At 38.5% G+C, this 23206-nt stretch overlaps 1 protein-coding gene across 2 annotated transcripts in view; it reads right to left on the bottom strand.

The window, feature by feature from the left end:
* Positions 1–954: 954 nt before the first annotated feature.
* nacc2 (NACC family member 2) overlaps positions 955–23206 on the bottom strand; it is a 45198-nt gene continuing 22946 nt past the window's right edge. The window contains exons 2-7 of one of the 2 annotated variants that reach the window (XR_014628046.1): positions 16223–16929; positions 12797–12970; positions 10918–11023; positions 8304–8401; positions 7288–7817; positions 955–7000 (exon numbers count right to left, since the gene is read on the bottom strand). Coding sequence is in view for 1 of the 2 variants with exons in the window: in XM_084415167.1 (XP_084271293.1) it covers positions 7354–7817; positions 8304–8401; positions 10918–11023; positions 12797–12970; positions 16223–16877 (1497 nt within the window). In the remaining variant the exon portion in view is untranslated. Of the gene's footprint in view, positions 7818–8303; positions 8402–10917; positions 11024–12796; positions 12971–16222; positions 16930–23206 lie in introns of both variants that reach the window. The other variant, XM_084415167.1, reaches the window with a different exon arrangement.

Raw genomic sequence — 23206 nt, forward strand, 5'->3', positions numbered from 1 at the left:
GGCAGGAAGTGACGCGTGTTTTGAAGCGGAAGCGTGTGTCGTGTGCATCTCGCCAGACAGTGACCTCTGCTGGCCAAACGCAGCTGAGCAGGAACTATTTTATTTATTGAACTATATATGTCATGTACAAACAAACATGAGCTACCAATAATAATAAAGAGCTTGTCAATCTTTCAGACACAGATATGAACGTGACCCCATCCTACAGTTTAAAAAATAGCTTTAGATTAATATGTATAAAAGACACAATTCAGGCTATACTGTGAAAATGAATGTGTAAAAATATGTTTATTTTAATTATTTATTTATTTTAGTTTTGCTCTACATTTTTCCACAGACCCCCTAGCATTCCCTATTTATACTGTGAAAATATAATTCGATAAATATATTTAAAATATTACTTTTTTAAATATTTCATTTATACAAGTAGAAATATATACAGTATACACACACACACACACACACACACACGTATATATTTCTTTATTTTTTACAGTTCAACTCTAGATTAGAGTGGTCCTTGTATTCCCCTGCAGACCCAGTTTATACTGTGACAATTTATATTATAAATATGTGTAAAATATTATTTGAAAAACATTTTTCATTTCTATTACGGTAGGCTACATTATTCGTTTTTTTTTTATTCATAATGCATAATCACGTGATAATAAACTGTAAACCGTAAGTATTTGTATTTCTATAATGGATGTGTCAGTGCAAAGTGACAATATTTGATCATTAAAAGTCTATTTAACATTGAACTGCTGTCTCTGACAAGGAACTGCTTGCTTTGTGAGCGGCAGGATAATCATATTCATCCGCACAGAGCCGAAGCACAACCAAACCAGTGTTCTTCCGCGAAATGCATGCAGTTTTGTGTTTTAACCACTAGAGGGACACAACAAGTCACATCGTGCACTTTTCAAAAGAAACAAGCATCACACAACACAAAGACACTGGGAATGAAAGAGATTTTATTTGTGACGTATTGCAGTAGACATAATTGTTTCTTAGTTCAATAAAAAAAGCAGTTTAATGGTTTATTATAAACTCTCTTAAGGAACCTGTCTTTAATGCAAAGCATGAGAGCGCATCGCTACAGGCAAAGCTCGAGCTATCGTTCTTTGAGTCGCGATGTTTGAGTCGGTGTGTTCAGACGAGGAACACACTGAATAGCAGAGATCCTGAAAACACTTCTTCCTCTGATTGTCGGCGCTCAAGGCTTTAAAGCTCCCAGTGAATTTATTTCACACGAACTGTGAGGCGTTTAAAGTGCTGCCGTTATTTACAAGGGGAAACACACACACGCGCACACGCGTAGTGCGCATGCGCAGACGCGACACCAGCATGCAGTTATCAGCAGAGGATTAATGCGCGTATTAATTTGAATAATTAAACAGTAAGTCATTCGGTTGCACAGAGGAATATGCAATTACACTGGGCGAATCCTCGGGGTGTTTTCACTCCAAAATCAAAGGAATAAAACATGAAAGGATCATTTGCATGAAGAAAATGAAACCCATTTTTTAGGACCTAGAATTTTTGCATTGCTGGGTCATTCCTACAGTCCCCATGAAACAATACTGCATATTTTACATAAAATGTTGATCAACCACATGCATAGATGCACCCAGTTAACACAAATTCATAATTAGTACCTAATTAAAGCTGCGATCCGTAACTTTATTCGTGTTCAAAATGTATATAATAAGCGAGTACATCATGAATCATGAAATGTGTTTTTGTCTTATCCTGAATCACTACGGTACGCCTATAATAAGTGTTTATACTAGGACTATTTTAGACTGTGTGCGTGACTCTCATAGACATAAACAGAGAGAAGTAGTTCCGGCTACAATGTTCCTCAGAGAGACAAATGTTGATCTGTTTATTAACCGCTAGAGCGCCAAAAGTTATGGACTGCAGCTTTAAAAAATAAAAACTTTCTGAAGCACTTGACTGGCAAAGTTCCATGTCCTCAATCATGTTTTCTCAACTCCACTTTGAAACGAAGATAAAGGCTATATATATTTCTAATAAAATGAGCAATTTTGAGTATTACATTTACATATTCTGTTTGACAACTCCAGGAACAAAGTAAGAATCAGTCATAAACTTATCTTATCTAATAGTGTATCGATTTATACGGGACATAAAAATGTTTGCTTGATTAAAAATGTTTTTGTTTTTTTATATAACTATTAAAATTCTTCCTAAATGTAAATCATCTGCTAGCGTGTTGTTCTTTCCTAGCTAGTAATGGGCTTTATGATCTTAAAACATCCACCCTTTTGCATTGTTAAAATGTCATGTAACAGGGCGGGTCAGAATTATTAGGCGACACTAGCCTGAGCTTGACCAGTGTGTTTTTATGATAGACATTTTCTTTATTTTTCACTGAAAAAAACAAAAACAAAAAAATATTTTTTTTCTTCAACAACTGCAGGAATGACCCTGCTTCATTTTCTTTAAGGCCCATTCACACCAATAACGATAACTATACATTACCGCACGATATCGTTATGTTTATTACACGCGTCTGTCTCTTTAAATGCGCGCGCTCTTTAAAGCAGGCTGGATTCTGATTGGCTGTCAATGTTTTTATCGTTCATCAGCTTGAAAAACTCGATCTGAAAGTGATTCCAGTGACATTTCTCTGAGTCATTCTCGGTATAGTTGTGCTGTGGACTTTGCTATTCTTTTTCAGATCTATATCTTTATATTTAGATCGATTTTTAGCACTATATCTGTATCGTTATAGCTGGTGTGAACGTGCCTTTGTGTGTACTTATTCTTTCATTACGAGATTCATCAGAAAACGGCTGTTTTTACTACATTCAAAGTCCGTTTCCGTGATATTTGTTCTCGGGCAGCAGCCAAACAAACACTAAACGATACACATGAAATGATGGACTGATCTGTGACTAACATGATGATCAGTTTGACAGAGTTCGCATTTCATATTCATAATGTGGAGCTGCTCAGACACAAACACTCGTCTCTCACTCTCTCAGACAAACTAAACCTCTCACATCTGTGCAAAAGCTTTACATTAGCCATTATTAGTGCTGATATCTGGGAAGTGCGCGAGCTTCTACTTACAGAAATCGATAAATTAGCACGTTTACATTCATTCGAAAAGCCACAACAACAGGTTGGCGAAGGACATTCTCCCATATATATATATCCACTTCATCTAGTGCAACATTTCGCATGAATTTAGAGCCACATACTAGGCTTCAAAAATAAAACAATTTAAGTAAAAGGTTGGCATATAGACGCACGTTTCTTTTCGCAGGGGTTTCTGGGTAAATAATGAGATCCCGCCTTATTTTTCACGTGTGTCTGGCTTCCGGTTTCATCCGTTTCCAGTTAGTTTTTCTGTACAAACACAGTTTGATATTGCAAACTGGTATTCTAACTATATTATTTTAATGTTATGTTGTTAATTCCTGAAGAATCCGTCATTCACATGCGTTGAAAAATAAGGCGGATGAAAGTCGTGCTTGACAACACTAGTGTAAGAACTGGCCTTATAGTGATCATATATTAGTTCCAGCACATTTTAGTGACTCGTCCTACCTTTAGAAATGTATTGCGATCGCTCTTAATAGTCACAGACTACATAAACATGAAATCTAACAGCATTGATCACACCAGACATCTGTGAACGATCCATCCGGCAGTTCTGGTCAGAATCTTCAGGTTTGTAGAGCTTATTAAAACAACACAGCTGATAAAAACAAACAATTTCATGACTTTTTTTTGCATTATTTCCCACACCGTCTTCACGGATGAAGGTTTGATCATTATTATAAATAAACCCAGACAGCAACATAGTGTCGGCCCACATCTGGCTCACGGTTATATCCACATCTGGCCCAGACGTGGGCCGCATCTGGGCCGACACTATGCCTCAAGGCTGAATTGTGGTTATGATGGTGTCAATAGTCACAATAAGGCACAAGTTCTTCAGTCTCTCTGCGAGATACGAGTCGGGCATCTTTGATGAAATAATAAAATGATGCTCGGGCTACTGATGATAAAACAGCAGAAGAGAGTGAAGATGATGTTTATCATCTAGTGTTGATTAGAATCATGACAGCTGTCAATCAACAGCACTGACGAGGCACTTTAACAACCGACAGTGCGAAATAAACCAGATCGAATTATTGATGATTGAAGATAGATTTCCATAACTGCCGTGAACTCGACACACCTGGAGATTCTGACGACTACAGATAAAGACACAACGCTCTTAAAGTCTCAGTCAGTTGTTTTGCATCATTAAATGTTTAAGAGGTTACACTACCGGTCAAAAGTTTGGATTTTGTTAAAGAAGAAATATTTTTATCAATATTCACATTTTTGTGAAAACGATGATATAACACCAGCAGATTCATTAAATTGATTAAAAAAAAAAAAAGTATATTCAGCTTTGATCACAGGAATAAATTACACTTTACTGTATACTCACATAGAGAACAGATGATTTACATTGGAATAATTTTGTTAAAAAAATACTTTTTTTTAAATCAAATAATTGCAGCCTTGGTGAGCTGGAAGAGACTCTTTCAAAAACATAAAACATTCCAAATTATATTCCACACTTTTGACCACTAGTGTAAATCAAATGAATATTTTTCATTAATAAAACACAAACAGATCAAGTGCTTTCCAACCCTGCTCCTGCAGACCTGCCAGCAACACACACACACACATGTTGAGTCTCTTAAGGCCAAAGATCATCGTGATTTTCATGCTTGTGTCTCATAGCTGGACTGAAGGGCTCGTTCTGTTAGTGTCCTCTAGACTAGTGCATGTCGGGAGTCTTCAGCAGCTCTTCGTGTCTCACATCGCTCCGTTCCAACATCTGCGTTCCTTAAACCAGCAAGTGCAAAGGTGATGAAGCCAGCCGGAGCATTCGAGAGAAAGCCTCGTCGTTCAGTTTCAGGGATGCAGGGTATCAGGTTACATCGAGGCTGAGAGTTCGGATCAGATTTGGCATGCATGCAAGCGGTGGAAGAGAGCGCACATTCATCCGTTCGTCTGACGTCATGTGAGCGTTCAGAGAGTCGAACACACACAGGAATCTGAAGCATGATGATGAAAACATTCATCCGTTCGCCTGACGTCATGTGAGCGTTCAGAGAGTCGAACACACACAGGAATCTGAAGCATGATGATGAAAACGTTCATCCGTTCGCCTGACGTCATGTGAGCGTTCAGAGAGTCGAACACACACAGGAATCTGAAGCATGATGATGAAAACGTTCATCCGTTCGTCTGACGTCATGTGAGCGTTCAGAGAGTCGAACACACACAGGAATCTGAAGCATGATGATGAAAACATTCATCCGTTCGTCTGACGTCATGTGAGCGTTCAGAGAGTCGAACACACACAGGAATCTGAAGCATGATGATGAAAACATTCATCCGTTCGTCTGACGTCATGTGAGCGTTCAGACAGTCGAACACACACAGGAATCTGAAGCATGATGATGAAAGCCAAACATCCGTTCGTCTGACGTCATGTGAGCGTTCAGAGAGTCGAACACACACAGGAATCTGAAGCATGATGATGAAAACGTTCATCCGTTCGTCTGACGTCATGTGAGCGTTCAGAGAGTCGAACACACACAGGAATCTGAAGCATGATGATGAAAACATTCATCCGTTCGTCTGACGTCATGTGAGCGTTCAGACGGCCGAACACACACAGGAATCTGAAGCATGATGATGAAAGCCAAACATCCGTTCAGATTCAAACGCTTCGAGATCATCGATGAATCTCACAAAAGAAAATGAAAATTAAATCAGATTCTCATTATCAGAACGTAAAATAAATCATTGCATTAATTAATGATTATGATACAGTGCTCTAGAAATAAATATGAAAATAATTATGTTTGTATTGTACAGTAGTGGCCAAAAGTGATGTCCGGTCATGGACAATCAACATCTTCACCCTTTATTCAAGTATTATTAAAAATTGTGTGCTTGGAGTCGATTGTTTTATTTGTAATAGACACTCAATGGAAGATGACAAATTGTGCAACATAATTTTTAGAAATTATGAACACATGCAACCATAAATGAAATATTAATAACTCATTATGTTGTAATCAGTGTATGCTTGTTTTTCTATGCATATTTTTTTGCATAGTAAAATAAAACCTGTCACATATTTTTCTTCATAATTTTGTTAAATACCTCAACCAAGTTTAGTGTTTTGTTCTTCCCTCATATTTAAAATATTGACAATTTTTCCCTCCAATTTTGATGGTTTAATCCTTAAAAACCCCCAGACATCACTTTTTGGCCACAACTGTGTATATTATAATAATTACTAACATTTATATGTTTATTCACATATTTTTATTACCAGTATATTAGATTAATAATAATATAATGGGGATTAATTGTCATAAATAATGGGCATGTTTTGAATCCAATCCGATTTAAGATTCTGATATGTGTGATCATATGAACCCTAAACGCGTCACGTTTGTTTGCGTGCATGGGTATGGATGCATGTAAACGTGAATGTTAAAGGCTTCATTTTCTTTTCGCACAATACAGTCCTAGTATTTTTCCCTCTTGATTTTGGGGTGTAACGTGATCCGCTCCTGCTTTTGCGAGATTCACCGCCAGATATTTATGGCAAAGTGATCTCAAGAAGGGAACATGCGAAGCGTAATATGATGTTTCACAATGAAGGTTATTTCATCACAGCGCGCGTGACTTCTGCTCGCCACCGTCCAGATGATTTTCTACTTGAAATGTTTCCAGGAAAGTGTGTTTCTTCACGAGCGCAGACGCCTGTGTGTGTTTGGCTTTCTGAATACACAGATTCTTCCCTTCAGCATGTATTCACACGGTGGATATGAACTGAAAGGTGGTTCCTGGAGTCACACTGCAAAAAGTGATTTTCTTACTCAGTATTTTTGTCTTGTTTCCAGTCCAAACATCTAAAAATACTTTAATCAAGATGCATTTACTAGATGCCATACGATTTTATGTCTTGTTTTCTGGGGATATAAATCAAAATTAAGTGATTTGTTGCTTACAGAAAGCATCATTATCTGCCAATGGGGTAAAAAAAAAAAAAAAAATCTTAATTCAAACAGAAAAAAGATTCTTTTTATTAGCCCATCGGCAGATCATTTAGCTTGTTTTAAGCAAAAACTCACTTAATTTTGATTTATTCCCCCAGAAAAAAAGATATAATATCGTATAGCATTTTACTCATCTAGTAAATGCGTCTTGATTTAAGTATTTTTAGACATTTGGACTGGAAACAAGACAAAAATACTAAGTAAGAAAAGGCATTTTTGCAGCGCATGAAGGAACTCACTGCCCGTTTACTCTCAGGCCGTCTACAAACTCCGCCTCCTCCTCGTGCTCCTCGGGGGGCGTGGCCACAAAGGCCCCGCCCCCAGCTCCGGGCTTGACAGGCCCCACCCCCATTGTCCCATCAGCGCTGTCATTCTGAGCTTCTTCTTCTTCGTCCTCGTCCTCCTCTCCGGGAATATCCACGCCGTCTCCATCCAGCGTTAACACAGTTCTGGCGGGTCGTTTGCGCTCGAGTCGCGGCTCCAGATTCAGGCCCGGGGGAAGCAGGTTCTCGAAGGGCATCGGAACGCCCAAACCCACGCCCGCGACCGAACCCTGATACACCTCCATCCCGTCCGGCAACATGGACTGGATCTTGGGAAGCCAGCGCTTGCGTACGCGTCGAGCGTTGGTGCACATGTCAGCCGCGATGACGTTCATCTCGCTCTCCTTAAAGTTGGGCGCGAAGTTCTGACAGTAAACTGAAGAAAAAACAGAACGTTATTAGGAGCTTTAAAGGGGTGGTTGATTATGATTTCACTTTTCTAATTTTCTAAGCTCTTGAAGCTCCGCCCCCTGTGCCGGGAGCAGCAGCTCATTTGCATTTAAAGGGACAGACACAAAACAGCACGTTTTTGCCTCACCCTCAAAAAGTGACAATTTTAACATGCTATATAAAAATATCTGTGGGGTATTTTGAGCTAAAACTTCACACACACACTCTGGGGACATCAGATACTTATTTTACACCCTGTGAAAAGGGCATTATACCACCCCTTTAATAGAAGAAAACGTCACTGATGAACACTGAGTCTTCTAGGAGTGAAATACAAAAGGTTTCCTCACAATATTAAAACCAGCACAAGAGAACAAACAGGTGGATCTTCTCCTAGTATTAAAAACTTGTGTTGCACAATAGGGAGCATGAGTTAATGGTTGATTATGAATGCATAAAGAGCGTCACGCACGTTTGACGGCGTTTAGGACTCGACTGTCCAGTGGCTTCCGGCTGGGGTCGCTGGTTGAAGATCGGATCCCCGTCCCACAGCTGTTCGCTAATGTGTTTCTGCAGGATCAACAAACAGAAAGCCATGAGAAAACACTCAATATCTCAACAACTGCACTTCAGATGAATGAGGTTTCAAGGTTTATCAAACAGTGCTTTACTGAATAAACTATAACTCTGTCTGTCTTTAAATAAAAAAATTGGTTACACTTTATAATATATGGGATCAATATCCTGCCATGATTCAAAACTGAAAATAAAGTTCTGAAAGGTTGAAACTAAGTGTTCGAAAACTCAAAATCTTACAAAAAAAAGTTTTGCAAGATCGAAAAATAAGATTTGCAAGCTTGCAAAATGTACAAAAATAAAAATATCTCTGCAAACATTATGTTGTTTTTGAGATTTCCTTCTTCAGAACTGCAAACAAATTTTTTACGATGTTGCACAAACAATTTTTCAGAGTTTCAAATTTGTCAGTGTTCTCCCAGTGTATTAGTTTGTTTTCCAGGTTTGAAACCTTGTAAATGGTGATCTGAAAACTGGCGTGCGAATGTGTGAAAAAAAGTTTTGAAACTCTGAAAACAGAGTTTTGCAGGCTTGCAAAGTGATAAAAAAAAAAAAAATCTCTGCAAACATAATTTTGTTTTTGAGTTTTCCTTCTTCAGAAGTGCAACACTCTTTTTTACGGTGTTGTGCAATCATTTTTTCAGAGTTTCGAATTTGTCACTGTTCTCCCAGTGTATAGTTTGTTTTCCAGATTTGAAACCTTGTAAATGGTGATCTGAAAACTGGTGTTTTCATAAAAAAAATTATGTTTGCAGAGATTTTTTTTTTTTTATCACTTTGCAAGCCTGCAAAACTCTGTTTTCAGAGTTTCAAAACTTTTTTTCACACATTCGCACACCAGTTTTCAGATCACCATTTACAAGGTTTCAAACCTGGAAAACAAACTAATACACTGGGAGAACACTGACAAATTTGAAACTCTGAAAAATTGTTTGCGCAACATCGTAAAAAAATTGTTTGCAGTTCTGAAGAAGGAAATCTCAAAAACAACATAATGTTTGCAGAGATATTTTTATTTTTGTACATTTTGCAAGCTTGCAAATCTTATTTTTCGATCTTGCAAAACTTTTTTTTGTAAGATTTTGAGTTTTCGAACACTTAGTTTCAACCTTTCAGAACTTTATTTTCAGTTTTGAATCATGGCAGGATATTAATCCCATAATAATAAGGTGCCATTTACTTTAAAAGTATACATTATACATACTTTAAGTATATATTTAAACATATACTTTAAAAGTCCCGCTGTGGTAAAAATCCAGTTTTTAATGTTGTTTATGTGTCTATGTGGTGTTTTTAATACACTTTAAGTCGACACCATTGCTGAGTATTTCCTCCTTAAAACTGCAGTGAACCAAAGACAGTCTCAAAAACACGCTTTGAAATCGCTGGTGTTTCTGACGTCACAAACTACCTTGTAACCAATCAGATCAACGTGTGATCGTCAACCAGTGGATCTCTGAGCTGAGTGAGTGAGTGGAGGCGGGGCTCATTTGCATATTCATAGAACTGCGCATACTAAATGAGGCAAGGGTGTCGAGTTACAGTCAAGGTATTTTAAGGCATGAAGATGAATATGTCATTTTGTTGATCAAAGATGAGTTTTAAGGGATAAAATGATTGACTACAGGGGGACTTTAAGCATTTATTTATCCTAATTTCCAACATTTACTAATATAAAAATCAAAAGTTGCATCTGTTAATATGATTTAATGGACCTGAGTTAACATGAACAAACAATGAACGTCATATTTTTTATCAACTAATGTTAACAAAGTTGAATAAATACTGTAACAAATGTTTTGCTCCTTATTAGTTGGACTGCATTTAGTTAATGCATATTAACCAATGGGAGGCTATTGTAAAGTGTTATTAAATATTGCTGCAACACTAAATAAGGGGAAGAGATTTGAAGTACTCTTACTTTAGGATGCAAAATATTTTAGCAAACTATTCAGAATTATTGCGCTCTATTCTATTTTGTTATATTTGCACTGTAAAAGTTATATTTTCAGTGTTTCCACTTCAAAATTTCATGCTTAATTCAGTACGTTTCTTGCTGTTTGTTTGTAATTGTTTGTGAAATTTACAGTCGATTTCTGAATGAAAACGTTTCTAGTTTTTTTCCAGTGTTTTATGCCGACTCTCCTTCATTGAAGTCTATAAACTTTAAAAGGGTCTTGAGTTAAGAAATCACATTTTTCTTCATCTTTTGATGTATCAGAGGTCACTGTAGTACAAAAACATCCTGTAAGTTCACTTGCTACTCCAAAAAAAACGACTACTTTCGGTTCTGTCACATTATGACGACAAGATCTGTCATCGGCTAATGTTTATCACTGCAACCTTTCATGTCACGGAAGTTTTCGAGAGGGTTCATGAAGGTTTCATGAACATGTATTGCTCATTTCATATGCAAAGATGTAAGCCAATCACAGCAGTGAGTCTCGCAGCAGACACGCCCCTTCAAACAGAGCATTCATTGATTATTATTGAAAAATTTTATCACAAACCTGTCAAAGAAGGTCGCGAGGAGCCTCCGCAGCAACACCTTGTGTTTGACGCCGGCGCACAGATGGCAGTTCATCAGCTGACCTCTAGTCATGAACACACCCGTGCCTGAACACAACCACAGTAACACAACATCAGGAACGCCAGGAAGCTGAACAGTTTAACTAACAGGCATCACTATATTTTCCCTCGTACATTAAGACAATTGCTTTGAATTACAAGTTTTCTTGTACTATTTCAGTGTTTCTACTTTTAAAATGTATTTTATTGTGTTACTTTGTATTTATTTGTGAAATTTACGCGCAATTTGAGTGAAAACGATTTAGAGTACACAGATTTTTTTAATGTATAAAGTAATGTGTTACTTTACTTGTTACATTAAAGGTAATCTGATTGCGTAATGCACAGTCCTTGTAATGCGTTACTTGTTACATTAAAAGTAATCTGATTGCGTAATGCACAGTACTTGTAATGCGTTACTTGTTACATTAAAGGTAATCTGATTGCGTAATGCACAGTACTTGTAATGCGTTACTTGTTACATTAAAGGTAATCTGATTGCGTAATGCACAGTCCTTGTAATGCGTTACTTGTTACATTAAAAGTAATCTGATTGCGTAATGCACAGTACTTGTAATGCGTTACTTGTTACATTAAAGGTAATCTGATTGCGTAATGCACAGTACTTGTAATGCGTTACTTGTTACATTAAAAGTAATCTGATTGTGTAATGCACAGTACTTGTAATGCGTTACTTGTTACATTAAAAGTAATCTGATTGCGTAATGCACAGTACTTGTAATGCGTTACTTGTTACATTAAAGGTAATCTGATTGTGTAATGCACAGTACTTGTAATGCGTTACTTGTTACATTAAAGGTAATCTGATTGTGTAATGCACAGTACTTGTAATGCGTTACTTGTTACATTAAAGGTAATCTGATTGTGTAATGCACAGTACTTGTAATGCGTTACTTGTTACATTAAAGGTAATCTGATTGTGTAATGCACAGTACTTGTAATGCGTTACTTGTTACATTAAAGGTAATCTGATTGTGTAATGCACAGTACTTGTAATGCGTTACTTGTTACATTAAAAGTAATCTGATTGCGTAATGCACAGTACTTGTAATGCGTTACTTGTTACATTAAAAGTAATCTGATTGCGTAATGCACAGTACTTGTAATGCGTTACTTGTTACATTAAAAGGTAATCTGATTGCGTAATGCACAGTACTTGTAATGCGTTACTTGTTACATTAAAAGTAATCTGATTGTGTAATGCACAGTACTTGTAATGCGTTACTTGTTACATTAAAGGTAATCTGATTGTGTAATGCACAGTACTTGTAATGCGTTACTTGTTACATTAAAGGTAATCTGATTGTGTAATGCACAGTACTTGTAATGCGTTACTTGTTACATTAAAGGTAATCTGATTGTGTAATGCACAGTACTTGTAATGCGTTACTTGTTACATTAAAGGTAATCTGATTGCGTAATGCACAGTACTTGTAATGCGTTACTTGTTACATTAAAAGTAATCTGATTGCGTAATGCACAGTACTTGTAATGCGTTACTTGTTACATTAAAAGTAATCTGATTGCGTAATGCACAGTACTTGTAATGCGTTACTTGTTACATTAAAAGTAATCTGATTGTGTAATGCACAGTACTTGTAATGCGTTACTTGTTACATTAAAGGTAATCTGATTGCGTAATGCACAGTACTTGTAATGCGTTACTTGTTACATTAAAAGTAATCTGATTGTGTAATGCACAGTACTTGTAATGCGTTACTTGTTACATTAAAAGTAATCTGTTTGCATAATGCATAGTACTTAGTCTTTGACCATAAGGAAATGAGTGATTTCACGAACCTCCTACTAGTTCCAGCTTCTCTCCGGGGTCTCCCTCCGTGTATAGCTTGGGATGACAGCGATAACCGATCTGACTAATGAGACTGGCCGGCAGCGCCACCAGATCCCGGCGGATCAGCACACAGGAGCGGTTCTCCAGAGACACGGGCATCACCATCTCCGGCCTCTCTGACACTGCAAGAGAAAAAGTGACAGCAACGTTCAGACCAAAGGCCTCTCTGAGACCAGAAATGATGTTTTGAAATGAATACTAGAAGTTTGTCAGTCGAAATAAGACCATCAGATGCATTGCGTCACTGCTTTTAAAAGCTATTCTAAGAGTTTCAGGCTGCAAAAAATGATATGATCAACAATTCAGACCAACATAGTAAGTTCCATTACTTTAACTCATTCATATAATTGAATTAATATAATTTAAGTTATACACTTACTGGTGCTGAAAATTCAGTTTTGCACCACAGAAATAAATTACATTTAAAATATATTACAAAAGAAGACCAAGTTATTTTAAATTGTAATATTATTTGACAGTTTTACTGTATTTTTGATCAAATAAATGCAGCCTTGGTGAGCAGAAGAGACCCTTTCAAAAACATTATAAAAATTGTATTATTTCAAACTTTTGACCTATAATAGTGCACAAGATTCAACGTGGATGAGATTTTTTAGAAATGAGTTAAAATGACTCAATGTGAAAGATTTAAGGCAGCAACTAAACAGAAGTTTGTAACACTAAGGTTTCATTAATTACTGCACTTGGACTAGCTAACATGGACATTTTTATCAACGAACCTTAACCTTTTTTATTAACGAAAAGAGGTTAATTAATGCTGTAAAATATATTGCTGATTGTTATTTGATGTTAGGTAATGCATTAACTGGTGACACTTTACAATAATGTTCATTAGTTAGCATGAACTAAGAATGAACAATACTAATATGCATTTATTAATCTTAGTTAATATTAATTTCAACATTTACTAATACGTTATTAAAATCAAAGGTTGTATTTGTTGACATTAGTTAATGCACTGTGAACTAACATGAATAAACAATGAACAGCTGGATTAATTAACTAACATTAACAAAGATTAATAAATACTGTAACAAATGTATTGATCATTGTTAGTTCATGCTAATTAATACATTTACCAATGAACCCTATTGTAAAGTGTTATTAACTGATTACAAAGGAGACCTAAAAGTGTTAACAAATGTTTTTTACAGTCACTTTATTCAGGGAAAGATCCTGTTCTCTGCTTTCTAGACGCATCAGATTGCATCAACTCAATAAAGCTCTGCACTGGCACGACTTATAGACAAGTTCTGCTTTCCATTTGTCCTTCAGTCCTTAAACTGACACTCGCCAATCACACACACACACACACACACACACACACACACTCTCAAATAACCCACAATGTGACCCTCTCGAGTGTAACTGATTACAGACAGAGTGCATTTCACAATCTCTGACACCCGAGTGCAGGACTAGAGATGCATGATGGGAACTTTCTACAATAATGAAGTCATCCAACATAATCGAACTGATAACACACAGCAAGCAAAAGACCGGCGTGTTACTTCATATGCAGAACGACGTGAGCTTCGTGAAACTGTCAAAACATAAAAGTAACTGGCTAATTTAGGCATTATTAGTCTTTCTGGAAACACTTTATTTTACAGTGTCCTTGTTACATATGTTACATGCAGTTACTACAGTAATAACTATTAATTATGCATAATTACATGCAACTAACCCTCAACCAAACCAACACTTTATTTTACAGTGTCCTTGTTACATAAGTTACATGTATTTACCGTAGTAATAACAGTCAATGATGCATAATCACATGCAACTAACCCTCAACCAAACCCTAATCCTATAGTAAGTACTTGTAGTTGATTAATATTACTCAGTCCTTAAATATATAATTACACTGCAACAATGAAACCTTAAAATAAAGTGTAACCGTGTTGTTTTGACTGATCTTCAATGCCGTGACGTTCTGAAATGCATCGGTTGGGGAGTTTTGAAAGTGAAATGTGTTATTAAGAATTTCTCATTATGATGTGTGATTTATTTGCAGCACTTCCTAAGAATGAGCCTCTAATTAAAGCAATGATTCAGAGCCTGTGGAGAAAGCGGTTGTGTGCAGTGACATCAGGTTATGTTTAGCAGTTTTCTCTGCCACCGCAGTTGAACAGACGTCACGATTCACACTTCAGCTCACGAGGACGGCTCTCTCTCATCACAGCCGCTTCAACAGCTTTAATTCTCTCATTCGCTGAGATCAAGCGTTCGAGAGCTCAAGGATGGACCGAGAGCCTCTCTGTTCCTTAACCACTGCACCCCAAATACAATTATTATATTATGATAATTATATTTCCCTCTTTGTTCCTTAACCACTGCACCCAAATATAATTATGCGTATCAGTTTTACTTTTGGCTCTGGCTCATCTTACCCGACTTCACACATTGACACAAAGTCTGAAATCTATTTAACAGCGGCTTCTGGTTTTGTAGTGAATGCTTTGAAAAGATTCAGAAATACAGTAAAAACAGTGAAATATTATTCCAGTGTAAATCAGCTGTTTTCTATGTGAATATACAGTAAAGTGTAATTTATTCCTGTGATCATTTCTTCATTACTCCAGTCTTCAGTGTCACATGATCCTTCACACATCACTCTAATATGATGATTTGATGATCAAGAAACATTTATGATTATTATCAGTGTTGAAAACAATTTTTTATTGAATATTTTATTGGATTATTTGATGAATAGAAAGTTGAAAAGAACAGCATTTATCTGAAATAGAAGCTTTTGTAACATTAAACTCTATCGTTCAGAAGTTTGGGGTCAGTAAGAATTTTAATTTAATTTTTTGGGGGAAAGAAATAAAATAAATCAATACTTTTATTCATCAAGGATGAGTTAAACTGATCAAAAGTTACAGTAAAGACATTTATAATGTTAGAAAATATTCTATTTTAAATAAATGCTGTTCTTTTGAACTTTCTATTCATCAAGAACTGTTTTCAACACTGATAATAATCATAAGTGTTTCTTGATCATCAAATCATCATATTAGAGTGATTTCTGAAGGATCATGTGACACTGAAGACTGGAGTAATGATGCTGAACATTCAGCTTTGATCACAGGAATAAATTACACTTTACTGTATATTCACATAGAAAACAGATGATTTTAAATTGTAATAATATTTCAAAATATTACTGTTTTTTTATTGTTTTTTATCAAATAAACGCAGCCTTGGTGAGCAGACGAGACTTCTTTTAAAAACATAAAAAATCGTACCGACCCCAAACTTTTGAACGGTAGTGTATAAAAGATATTAATATTTTTGCACTATATATCTGTCTGTGCAGAGAGAGAGAGTGGGAAAGAGAGTGGGATTACTTCCGTAAGGATTAGCGGAGCGTCCGCACAGATGGCTGTAGCTCTCCTCGGTGTCGAACGCCTCCTCCTCGAACTCCTCGTCCTCGTTCTGGTAGGACGTGGGGCTGTCGGTGGTCGGGATGCTGGAGGCTCCAGGACTGGCCCGTTCCCCGACACACACTCGACCCGCTCGCCTCGGCTCCTCCAGCTTGATCCTGCGGGACGGCACCAGCGCGGTGTTGGGACTCTGCGGACCCGAGTTGGGCTCGTCCATCGACGCCGAGGCCGAGTCGCAGTGAGGAGAGCTGGCCTTGAACATCAGGTCCATGCCTCGCTCCACGATGTGCTGGATCTGGAGATACCCGGCCGTGTACATCAGAACCAGCTGTTCTCCGGCCGCCATGCTGAGCTTGCCCGTGTAGCAGAAGCCCAGGATCTGCTGGAAGCAGGCCGGCGTGACCGAGGAGGGCAGCTCGAACTGGGCTTTGGTGCTGGCGCTGAACAGGTCCCGGAAGTACAGGCTGCTGGCCGCCAGAACCGCGCGGTGGGCCTTGAACGCCTGGTTCTTCACCACGATGGACACGTCGCAGTACTGGCCCTGGAGACGCTGCTCGTTCAGCGAGCCCAGGACCATGTTCCCGAAGTTCGGGATCTCCATGTGGAGCATCTGGGACATGATGATGACGGCCCGCGGGTCACACCGTCCACCGGGCCGGAGAGAAGGGCATCTGCACACACACACACACACACACACACACACACACACAGCGGGAGAAACACGGTTACACAGCCATATATACATACATTAACATTATTATAGAGAAGGGTATCTGCACACACACACACACACACACACACACACACACAGTTAGACATTCATAATATATTTATATATGTTAACATTATTATAGAGAAGGTCATCTGCACACACACAGATTTCATCACTATTGAAAATTTATTATTTTTATGGGAAATAGAAAAATAGAATTAGAAATCATCTGAAAATAAATCAAATCAACTTGATTAAAAAAATCTGTGAAATAAAAAAAGAAGTAAAAAAAGAAGAAAAAAGTTGAAAAAGTCTGTGCTAGGAATCATATTTTCATAAGAAAAAAGAGCCAAGCTTATGCTCATTTCAAATACAGCATACAGTGAATATGACATGAAAGTTTCCAAGGTTTGTATAGTTAAATATTTATTAGATATTCAAAGACATGATATAAATGCATATTAGCGGAATGCCGACAGTATATGAGGACATGATTATTACTGCACTTGCCTTTCTATTATCAGACAGTAAACCAATGAAAACACTGATGATGAGCTCAGCGATGTCAAAATAAAAGTCCCGCTCAAGACTCTTATCTGCCGAACAAAAACACACGAGTGGCCTCAACAACAGCTGATAAACACACACAAACACACACATTAATCACACTGTCACACACTCTCCACAGCATCAACAATGAAGAACACTGAAGTTCCGCTCACAAGAAACAGCAACACATTTCCAGGAACAACGACGTCTGTCTCTCAGTCCTTCACTCGCTCACAGATCAAGAGTTTTTCTGTATGAGAGATAAAGCTTCTCTTGCTGAACTCAACAGGTCAGTGTTTGCATGCTGAACACAATCAATGCTGCATCTATACGACACACACACACACACACACACTGAGACCAGCTAGAGTTACAGAGAGAGAGAGAGAGAGAGAGAGAGAGAGAGAGAGAGAGAGAGAGATGGGCGAGGGAGGGGCGAGAGACAGAGGAAAGTCATTTCAGGACAGAAGCAGCAAAGAAAAGCAATCACAGCATGACACCATCACACACACACACACACACACACACACATACAGACACACACACTCACACAATCTCACACACACAATGCAGATTTCAATATAGGCAAATCATGCTGTCCTGAAAAGACCATGCGGATGATTTTCATGTCATTTGTTGGATGCTGTCACTATAAGAGCATTACATTATGAATATGAAATAACTGATGCAAAATCTCACATCTGCATCTTACTGAGGAAACAATGTCCTGTCTGACAGTACCAGGGTCACTATAGATTAAAACATTGTAACTTGAAATAAAATAAATGTTAACTGAAATAAAAAATAAAACATTAAAACTTATTTTATTTCATCTAGCTGCCAAAGCAAAGTTTCTCTATTTTATTTTGTTTAATGTTATGTACTAAAATAAAAGCTGAAATAAAAATAGACATATTAAAAAACAAACTAATAGAAATGACAAAAATCACAACAAAAAAACTCTCTCTCTCTCTTTATATATATATAAATAATGTATTAGTTGTATAGGCCTATTATTCAAATCAGATTTATTGGCAAAATGTACACCCTTTCAGCTGTTTGCAATGAACAAATCAAACATTAGTAACTGAAATAGCTCAACACAACAAATGTTTCAAGTGGTTTCCAGAAATTCAACTGTAAATGCAACTTTTAATGACTTCTGCAGTCTCAAAATTAGTCAAGCCCCTGAATAGAATCCATCACAACAGCACAAATCTGCAGGACAGGTGTTGTCCCACTAATCAAGGGCTTCATTAGTTGCGCCAGGTGTGCTTGAGCTAGAACACATGAAATATCTGAACTGCCGAGGTTTGACTGCATGTTAGAAATATGGCAAAAGAATGTCCAAAAGGTTAAGAGAAGATATCATCGCCCTTCACAAACAAGGAACAGGATTCAAAAAGATAGCGAAGGCACTAAATGTTCCTAGAGACACCATTGGAAGCAAAGTTTGCAAGTTCACAGTTTTGGGATTCTGTTCTGTGGATCGATGAAACAAAAGCGAAGAACTTTTCGTCCCTATGGATCAGCGGTATGTCTAGAGGAAGAAGAATGAAGCATATGCTGTAAAGAACTCAGTCTACAGTTCAGCATTGTGGATCGGTGATGCTCTGCGGCTGATTTATATCCTCTGGTGCTAGAAACTTTTATTAGGAAATCCAAGGAGAAAACATCATGCCATCATTAGACCTTCCAACAGGACGACGATCCCAATCATTCCTCAAATTCCCCCAAGGCTTGGTTGCAGAAGAAGTCCTGGAAGATACAGTGGCATCACAGTGTTTCCCACACATAGACTAATTCGTGGCGGTGCGCCACAGAATCAACACCGGCCGCCACATATTGCGTTTCGTTATACATTTTTTTTTTTTTCGCTATTTAAAACACGCATCGTATTCATTCAGCTGCATTTCCTTTCCCTGCTCTCCCTCCGTCTCTCTGTCACTCACGCGTCTCTCTCACAAGCGAATTTTTGTCTCGCCAAAGTCTTATTTGATCGGTGAGTGATGATAACTGCTGCGCTTGCGATAGGGCGTATTGCTGAAAGAACGAGCAGAGAGAGAGGCCCGGTCTTCAAACTGCCTTGATCTCTCGCTCCCTCGCGCATATTAATCAAAAATCACGATGGTAAAAGATCGGAAGACCGAAGTTTCACGTGGAGCATTCGGATATTTTTTCCCTGAATTACCGCTGGGTGTGAATTGTGCAAAAAAAATTAAAAGAAAAATAAATACGTTGCCTTATCTTCTCTGAAAAGATTCAGCTGACATAAAAAACACTTTCAATAAACAAAACAAAACCTATCCAATGATGAAATGTTTTCTGTGTTGACAAATCTTGTGTGATGTCCTAACTGCCGGCTGGGATAAATCACACAACGCGTACAAGTCCGCTAATGACACGTCCGATTCGCAAACTAATGACTCCTTTGAACCGATTCCATTTAATGAATGGTTAAAACAACTGATCACCTACTGATGAACTCTGAATCAGTGTATAACAAATCGGTAAGACTTTACAATAAGGTTCCATTTATTAAACTCTAGTTAACTACATTAGTTAACATTAAATATTAATAAACTGCACATCTACAACATTAATCAATTAAAAGTTGTATTTATTAACGTTAGTTAGCCTAATGCACTGTGTGAAGTAACAATAAAAATACAGCTGTTCACTGTTTGTTAAACTAAGACTAACAAAGATGAATAAATACAGTAACACATGTATTGCTCGTGGTTCATTAGTTAGCCTAATACATTAACTAATGTAAACAAATCAAACCACATTTAACACCTCTTAAAATGAGAATGTAAGTGTGCTTACCCCATTTTTTTAGTAAGAGTGTTTAGCAAGATTTAACCTTTACTGTATTTTCAGGTTATCTACTGTATATGACAATGTGTAGAACAATTAGCAAAACAATCTTTTAGTAAATCTTAAAGTAGACTGTTTGCGTAAATGCAGTTGGGTTGTCGAGGTCAAAACTCTAAATAAGCTGTGAATCAAATAAACTTACTATAAATAATGTTATGTCATTTTTTTTACTCTTACACTGAATGTTTGGATTTTGTGATGGTGTGAACTAACCATCCCCCCCCCCTCATCAATAAGGAACTCCATGTGAACGATCGGGACGCAGAGAGAGAGAGAGAGAGAGAGAGAGAGAGAGAGAGAGAGAGGCACGCATTCGGTCTTAAAGTGACAGCAGCCTAATATTCCTGCTGTCGCCTGTGTCGTTAATGTTTATAAAAAAAAATCATCATCATCATCATCTACCATGTTCAAAAGAAAAGAAGATAGTGAGAAGAGCAGTCAGGAGGAAAGTATATCCAGTATATTTATATATTTTTATATATATACACACACACACACACACACAAACACACATACATATACATATACATATATAAGAGGCAATGACCTTTTTTTATGTTTGTTTTCCATGGAAGAAACAAGTTTTCATATGAAGGCACTGCAACATTGTAACGATATTATTATTATGGCCTTGGTTTTCTCTGTGCAGAAGAGCTTCTTTTGTTTCTCCTCTTGATTCTGCAGTGAAATATGAGCATGCTGTGTTGAGATCGTTCAGTAAATGTCGTTCATTTGTCTGGACTGATCCTGCGTGACCACATGCAGTCAAAGACGTGATTTCATGCAAATCAAAGCAGCTTCTCACCGAAGCACGACACAGAAAACACAAGTCAGTCTGGCTTTAAACATTTGCACTGATTTCCACAGATGTGAGAGAAGAATCATGAAACGGCATTTAGCAGATTCTGTTTATCCGAAGTGACCGAAAGAACACACTGACTGCTGACTGGGTCACTATTACTAGTACTTTTGTAAACTCATATTTCTGGTAATCTTGAATCAGAATAAGTTCCTCTTGCAGCATCTCTTCTCTTCTCTGATGATGTGGGCGGGGCAACCTGTCACTCACATGAGATCAGCCAATAGCAAACCACAACCAGCCAATCAATTCCACACAGACACAATCAAGCCCCGCCCACATCTGTTCTTGTTCCAGAAGCGTTTCACTCGGATATATGACACAATAGAGAAGACCAGCACAAACTCATTTAAAGCGAAATATACTTTATAGCAAAATAAGCTAATTTCAAAGCCTTACTGCTTGAATCTCAAAAAATGTACCTATATTAATCGCAAAGGTTTTTATATTAAGTTGGATATATAAGAGTCCAACATTATCTTCATACAAAAATTATCAACTCCCATGCATACGGTCACGGTACAGAAAGAGGCAGACAGGTAAATAGTGAAACTGATGTTTATTGAACAGACACGGAGTGGAACAGCAGATGAGACTGGTGAGTATGCAGAGGAGAATCAGAACAGGATGGTGAACTTAGCTGAATAATGATATGGATCTCTGTTTGCAGATGAAGGGGCAGGATACGGCAAGCCGATGACTGGAGACAGAAGACAGATGACGGGATCGGAGATACGAGGGCGAAGTCCAGGTAAGGAATCTTCAGGTGAGTAAAGGAGTCTGCACGTTCAGGCAAGGACGAGACCAGACAATGAAGTGAAGGGGAAGTGTCTTTATATAGTGTGCGTTGTTGATGAAGTGGGTGACGAGTGGGTGGAGCGTGCTGATCTGGTGACTCCGTGACAGTACCCCCTCCTCCACGGGCGGCTCCTGACGACTGGGTAGGACGACGATGACGGGGTCTACCTCGGGCCCTGGGAGCCGGTCGATCTGGGTGTTCCGTGTGGTATTGTGTGAGGAGTGTAGGATCTAGGATATCATGACGGTTCACCTAGAAGCACTCCTCGGGACCGTAGTCCTCCCAGTTGATGAGGTACTCCAGTCTGGGATCCCGTCGCCGCGAGTCTAGGATAGCTCGGACCCGTTACATCGGTTCCTCTTCAGCGATGTTGGGAGGAGGAGGTACTTCTTCGCCACCAGATTTTGTGGGAGGAGAAAACAGAGGTTCAGAGTGAGGTTTTAGGAGTGATACGAGGAAGGATGGTGAGATTCTGTAGTGAGGTGGAAGGTTAAGCCTGTAAGTGACCTCGTTGAGCTGCCTCTGCACTGTGAATGGACCCATGTACCGGGGACTCAGCTTACGGCAAGGCAGGCGGAGACGGAGGTCCCGCGTCGAGAGCCATACCTTCTGGCCTGGTTGGTAGCGAGGGGTTGATGTCCTACGGGTGTCTGCTTGTCTCTTGTGTCTCCGTATTGCCTGTTGGAGATGCACATGAGCTGAGTCCCATACCCTCTCGCTCTGCTCGAACCAGTGGTTGACAGCTGGAACTTCCGAGGGCTCACCCGAGCAGGGAAACAAAGGAGGTTGGTATCCAAGGATACATTGGAAGGGGGTGAGCCCGGTGGTGGATTGCAGGAGTGAGTTTTGGGTGTACTCAGCCCACGGGAGGAACTGGCTCCAGCTGTCCTGGTTCTGGTGGCAGTAGGACCTCAGGTATCTCCCGATTTCCTGGATCTTCCGCTCAGTCTGGCCGTTAGTTTGGGGATGGTAACCGGAGGAGAGGCTTACGGAGACTTGCCAGACTCTAGAAATTAATTGTGGTCCCCGTTTAGATACGATGTCTTCGGGAATACAGACACATTTTGAAATATCGCTTCGGCCACTTCGAAAGCAGTGGGCAATCCTCTGAGGGGAATCAACTTGCAGGCTTTAGAGAAGCGGTCTACT

The sequence above is a fragment of the Rutilus rutilus genome (assembly GCF_951802725.1).
Source record: "Rutilus rutilus genome assembly, chromosome: 7".
NCBI classification, from domain to species: Eukaryota; Metazoa; Chordata; class Actinopteri; order Cypriniformes; family Leuciscidae; genus Rutilus; species Rutilus rutilus.